The 6,729-nt window shown below is 42.3% G+C and overlaps 1 protein-coding gene across 1 annotated transcript; it reads right to left on the minus strand.

Annotated features, from left to right (window-relative positions):
- Window positions 1–37: 37 nt before the first annotated feature.
- On the minus strand, window positions 38–3,331 carry nopchap1 (NOP protein chaperone 1). The gene is made up of 4 exons (XM_024140044.2): window positions 3,136–3,331; window positions 2,766–2,849; window positions 2,399–2,532; window positions 38–925 (listed from the first exon to the last, which is right to left on the minus strand). Exons 1-4 carry the CDS (start codon window positions 3,233–3,235, stop codon window positions 743–745), a joined length of 501 nt encoding a protein of 166 aa, XP_023995812.1. The 5' UTR covers window positions 3,236–3,331; the 3' UTR covers window positions 38–742.
- Window positions 3,332–6,729: the final 3,398 nt, after the last annotated feature.

A 6,729-nucleotide genomic window follows, 5' to 3' on the forward strand; every position in this document is an offset into this window, starting at 1 on the left:
GAATGTTCTGGTGTATGCTGTGTCATTCACAACAATCTAGAATCTCATAACATTTTATTATGAAATACAGTATATGGTTTTGGTACAGGAAAATATTTCTGGGAAAAACGTCATAGCTCACAAACCTTGTGACCAACCATAACATAATGCTGGGACTAAGCCGATTCATAACACAAAGCAGACAGATATAATAAAACATTTGGTATTGAAGATGAGAAATTCAGTCAAACAGTTCTGCTTAAATACTTGAAAATGTACACAAACAATATGATCTATTGAAAATGGATTGAATACAGATAGGCTAAATGTCTTCTTTCTCTGCCATCAATATACCATCAAGCCACTATGAACTTTAACCTTACAAGTATCCTAGGGTCATCAGATAAACAGGAAATGATATAAGGCATATTCTTACTTCACATTCTTGAGAATGCACTCAATGCTTAGTCCCCATCTCATTATGGCTCAAATACCACTGAAACACAAGTGACACCCCCCTATGTGACACCTATATCCCTCACTGCAGCAGGTCTCCATCCACTGAAACACTGTTAATCCATTAGCCCTCCAGKACCATGGATTCACTGACCCATGGTCAGTTCTTATTCTTTCACTCATAATGGTTATGAAAAAGGTTTGGAGAAGGAGAACTGATCCCACGTCAGTTGATTAGTATTACCAACGCATGTCAATATTCTACACTTCAACTGTCCCAGTAGTCTCTTTAGAGGCCTATGACAGCCTAATCCTCTTGTTTCTCCAGAACTTGGATATTAACCTTCTTTTTCTGACTGTTGCCAGGCAGTTTGAGGTTCTCCTCTGTGAGCTCGCTCTCCTCCCCAGAGTCTGAGTTGGCGTCGTCGCCCTGCGAAGACTCTCTGTCCGAGTCGCTGTCTGAACTACTGAGCTCCACCAGCGACACATCCTGATAGAGAGACAAGGGAATCAATGTCATCATCAACGACATAACACAATTTATATCCCATCAACATAATGAGCTCATTTGAATGCCAAAAGTCAGACACTGATGTGGTTCAGTGCAACATGGCAGTGTTCCCACAGTTTCTATAAGTTTCATTATGTCAAAATAAACATGTCTCCAACCCCTATATCACACTCACAAACTGAAAATATATGGGTACATTGTACAATCAATTGGTGAGAGAGACTCAAACATCACATTAATTTGTACATATCCACTGTATACATTAACTGCAGCAAAGTTGGTTCCTGTTTCAGTCACGTCTTTGGTCACGTTCACGTGGGTCAAACAAAAACAGCCTAATGATTGGTTGACAATCGAGCCTCCCACAATGCTGGCGATGCTGCAGGATGAAGTTGGTGAAGAGCAACTGCAGAAACTTGCAGTCAAAACTTAATGACCTTTGATCACATGATTTTTGTAAAGTTCATGCAGTCGACATGTAGGTACAAGTCGGACAATTTTTATCCTGATAATGCAACACACTTTGAAAGGCGGTGACCAACGATGGTCCCCGACTTCACAAAAGTGATCAGCTCGAACGCGCCCAATGTCTCACTTGCAGGACAGAGTCAGCTATGTGCAAAGTCAACAGCAGAATCTGGCAGACTTCCGCAAAAACCATGAGCGTGAAGCACAAGGCCAAACTTCACGGTTGTTGCCCCGAGAGCTATAATGTTGCAGCAGAATTACAAAAAACCCAGCCGTGCACATTGTCTTGTTGCACACTCATCGGTTTTCAACTCTTTAGAGACCGCAGGAGCGGTGGAGATACTCTGAATGATCGGCGATGAAAAGCCAACTGACATTTACTCCTGAGGTGCTGACTTGCTGCACCCTCGACATCAACTGTGATTATTATTACTTGACCTTGCTGGTCACCTATGAACATCTTGGCCATGTTCTGTAATAATCTCCACCCGGCACAGCCAGAAGAGGACTGGCCACCCCTCATAGCCTGGTTCCTCTAGGTTTCTTCCTAGGTTCTGGCCTTTCTAGGGGGGTTTTCCTAGCCACCGTGCTTCTACACCTGCATTGCTTGCTGTTTGGGGTTTTAGGCTGGGTTTCTGTACAGCACTGAGATATCAGCTGATGTAAGAAGGGCTTTATAAATAAATGTGATTTGATTTTTGATTAGTACCTGCGGTTCAACCTGTTGATTGTGGCAATGTCATATCGCAGAGTCTCAGTTGAATTGAGCTGATGAAAACTATAAGGGCCCTTTCTCTGCTCAGTTGTTCCACAATATGTAGCCTGAACAGCCGCTAGTGGTCGCTGTTTACCTCTTTTGGAGTGGGACCGTCAAAAGACAAACAGAGACCACTAGCTGCTGTTCAGGCTACACAATAAGATAGGCCTGCTCGTGGTGTTCCGACGTCACACTTTCCCTCACTATAAAAAGACAGCCACACTCACCATCTCTATGACCTGTCCAGACTCCTCCACCCTCTCTATGTCATAGTGGCCCTCAGGTGCCTGCTCCATCTGCAACTTGAGCTTCTCATTGGCCTGGGCCATCTGGGGCAGGAAGCTCTGCAGTCTGTCCAGAACTGAAACACGACACACAGTTGTATGTATGTATGTATGTATGTATGTATGTATGTAACTACACACGTAGCAATCTGCTGAACATATTTAGCAAGCAATGCACATATTAAGATGGGCTAGAATCTCCATACAGGCAATGACCAGAAACGGAATAACAGCGCATCCTGGCGGAGATGTGGCTATTTATAGATTCTAGCCAATCTACAAACAAACGCCAGAAATGTTTTTAACTCACCGCTACTTCTTGGGACCCTCTCGGTCTGCAAAGAACTGCCAGCCTTTGGCCCCTTTGACTTGAGGAGAAGCTTGTCATGAAGACCTATGTACAAGGACACCGAAATGTTACATCTGACCACACTGATGTGTTCATGCTAACAGTGGAGGCTACTGAGGAGAGGTCGGCTCATAATAATGGCCAGAATGGAGTGAATGGTATCAAACACATGTKTTTTTCACTCCAGACATTATTATGAGCCATCCTCCCCTCAGCAGCCTCCACTGGAACACGGTGTTGTTAATAGTTGGTGCATGTAGCTAGGATAGCTAACAGGCTAAACAACTCAGTTAAATCAGTTGATAAAGCAATTTCGGAAAAAGGATCCAACCTCCTCCGTTTCCACACGCGAGCAAGTCTTGTGAGCTTGTTTTCTTGTTGTTCAAATGTRATTCCATTTTCGTCGTTGTATGATGCTTTTGCTTCAACATGTGTGCAGCCGCTGTTTTGTGCTTGCTTCCGCAACGTGAGAGTCTACTTCCGGTGTCATGAACGCCGACGACGTTTCAAAATAAAAGTCCCTGACTTTCGTACCAGGTTAGGAGAATTAACGTCGCAGGAATTTGGGGATTTAAAAAAAAAACACGTTTTATTGTCACACACACGGGATAGGTGCAGTGAAATKTGTTGTTTTTAAACAGCGTCAGTCATAGTAGTATGGTGTCCAAGGGCACAGCGACAGATTTTTCACTTTGTCGGCTCAGCTATTCATGGGTTTGGATTAGGGTTAGGGTTAGCTAAAATGCACAAAAAATCTACGTTTGACATTAATTTGACAATTTAAAAAAATTAAATTCCCTCAGATTACATAGTAACAGAAAAAGTGTCTGTACTTTAGAATAATATTATAATGTAATATTTGACKTCTGAAGTAATGTGGTCTGTCATCTTTTTATTTTATTGTTTAAGATTTTTATGTACGGTGGTTTTTGTATGTGTTCTTGCCTAACTTTAATAATTTGTCTATTTTTTGTCAATAAAAATAGTATTTTAAAAAATCTAAATAAAGATTGTTTCGCTAAAAAATATTTGTCCATGTTCTAATTTCATGGTCAAGATCATGACATTGATGGTAAAAGGAAATTATCTAGCTATAATTTTACAATTTGTCAACTACTTTTTGAAGTTTATTTTTTATTTTTCTGGTGATACAATTAGATTAATTATATTTGACTCCAAATGATTGGTCACTACTGTCTGTATTTATCTATATCATGAATGCTCTTATTATAATGTGCTACATTTAAAATGATTATTGGCGGAAMTGACATCTTTTATTAAACCTATGACATTTGTAGAGCATCGGGAGTGTGAGTGGTGCAATTTGTGCAATGAAAGCTTTTAGAGCTTTAAGATGTTGTAAATAACATCAGGCTGAGAAGGTTCTGGCAAACAAATCAAATATATTTATAACGTCTTTTTTACATCAGCAGATGTCACAAAGTGCTTATACAGAAACCCAGCCTAAAACCCAAAACAGCAAGCAATGCAGATGTAGAAGCACGCTGGCTAGGAAAAACTCCCTAGAAAGGCTGGAGCCAAGGAAACCTAGAGATTAACCAGGCTCTGAGGGGTGGCCAGTCCTCTTCTGGCTGAACCGTGTTGAGATTATATGARTAAATGGCCATTAAGGCCAGATTGTTCTTCAAGATGTTCAAATGTTCATAGATGACCAGCAGGGTCMAATAATAATCACAGTGGTTGTAGAGGATGCAACAGGTCAGTACCTCAGGAGTAAATGTCAGTTGGCTTTTCATAGCAGAGCATTCAGAGGTCAAGACAGCAGGTGCGGTAGAGAGAGAGAGAAAGAGAGAGAGGGAGAAGGAGAGTCAAAAACAGCAGGTCTGGGACAAGGTAATAAGTGTGGTGAACAGGCCAGGGTTCCATAGCCGCAGGCAGAACAATTTAAACTGGATCAGCAGCACGACCAGGTGGACTGTGGACAGCCAGAAGTCATCAGGCCAGGTAGTCCTGAGGCATGGCCCTAGGGCTCAGGTCCTCTGGGAGGGGAGGGAGAGAGAGAGAGGATTAGAGGGAGCATACTTAAATTCACGCAGGACACCAGACAAGACAGGAGAATTACACCAGATRTAACAGACTGACCCTAGCCCCCAGGCACATAGACTATTGCAGCATAGATACTGGAGGATGAGACGGGGGAGGTTGGGGGACACTGTGACCCCGTCCGACGATACCCCCGATCAGGGCCAACCAGGCAGGATATAACCCCACCCAGTTTGCCAAACCACAGCCCCCACACCAATAGAGGGATATCAACAGACCACCAACTTAATACCCTGAGATAAGGMTGAGTATAGCCCACAAAGATCKCCTCCACCGCACGAGCCTGAGGGGGCGCAAAACCAAGGGGGCGAAAATACAGCTTGTACATTATAAAGTCAAATGCTCTGACATACGATCATATGATCCGAGGGATTACCACCAACCAGTGGCAACCCGTCATTCAAAGCAGGTGGGGCAGAACCACATTTCTAGCAAAAAATATTTTAAATAAAATAAATCTATATTTTTTTGGGGGGGGGTGGGGCCTTGCCTGTTTTGCATGTTATTTTGGCATTAATAGTGTCACATATCAGTTTGCAAATAATGTAAAAATATATCATTGAGTTAATGAAGCYGCATACAACATGGTCTCTCAACTCCAAAATGCAGGTGTTTCAGCCTAGCTCAGTGCTTTCTGTGGTGGTGGTGGGGCAAGCCAGCARAAAATACAGAGTGTTTTGCCGTGATTGGCTCAGTGTTCTGTCACTCATGGGGACACTACGTCACCACCAAATCTAATGGTAGAGCTAGAAAATTCTAGCCACTTGGGTGCTGCCYGTCCAAGAAGGCTCAAAGTCATTGGTCACAGATAAAATGACGTCAAATCACGTTATATGTACAGTAGCTTTGATTGGACTAATCATGCATCATCATACTTTCGAAATCTTAGCTAGCAGTCATCATCACGAATCAAGTCAACAATCTACTGGCAAATCCTTTTTAATCCTTGTCATATGAAGAGAAATAATGTCTCATTGGCCATTGGACAGAAAGATTACACAACAAGTTAGAAATCGCTAATTCAACAATGAGTGGTTTGGAAGGAATCAGTGACAGTGGCTAACTTCAAGCATTACAAAGCAATCACTAGCCTGCTATTCAGTGGAGTGGCTGTGTGGTCCCAAATCTAGGATTAAAGGGCTCTTTTCCAAGTTTAAAATTATAAACATTCAACATTGGCCATGCTGTCAATGAAGCATGAGWTGTGCTTCAACTGTTAACTCGGAACTGCGAAAACTGGACTTCAGCGAGGTCAAGACAACTGGGAAGTCGGGAATAAACAAGCTCCGACTGGGAAAATACGTTTTGAACGGTCATCCAACTCGGAATTGTAAATCTGGCCTCTTTCTAGAGCTACTACCTGAAGATCAATGACGTCATCAGGATTCAACCTTGTTTTTTMCGAGTTCCCAGTTGTTTTGAAAGAACCATAAATCCAGAGAATGCCAGACTTTGATGACAAAATTTCCCACGAAGGACCGCCGAGCCGCCTTCCTGTTCAAGTGAGCACAGCACAACAAGGTGAGTCCAAAAATGTATTGTATGCTGCTGCATAAATTATGTAATATGCCAGGGAGATATGTGTACCGGAGCTAAGAAAGTAATACTAAGTGTATGTTGTGTAGTAAGATGTTAGTTGCCCATGTTCCTCACCCTAATAATTTGGTCTATTTACCCCTCTTAATTTCCCCTACTGTTCTGACTTGGTGGTGCACATGTAGCCTATAACCTGTTTTAGAGAAATGAATCATCTAATATTGTAAGAGATTTCATTGTCTGCTTATATGCCCCCTTTATTTATCCTACGGTTCTGACTTGGTGTACCGGGAGAACACTGTAAGAACAGCCCATGTTCTAAATT

The sequence above is a fragment of the Salvelinus sp. IW2-2015 genome, unplaced genomic scaffold, assembly GCF_002910315.2.
Source record: "Salvelinus sp. IW2-2015 unplaced genomic scaffold, ASM291031v2 Un_scaffold1991, whole genome shotgun sequence".
Taxonomy (NCBI): domain Eukaryota; kingdom Metazoa; phylum Chordata; class Actinopteri; order Salmoniformes; family Salmonidae; genus Salvelinus; species Salvelinus sp. IW2-2015.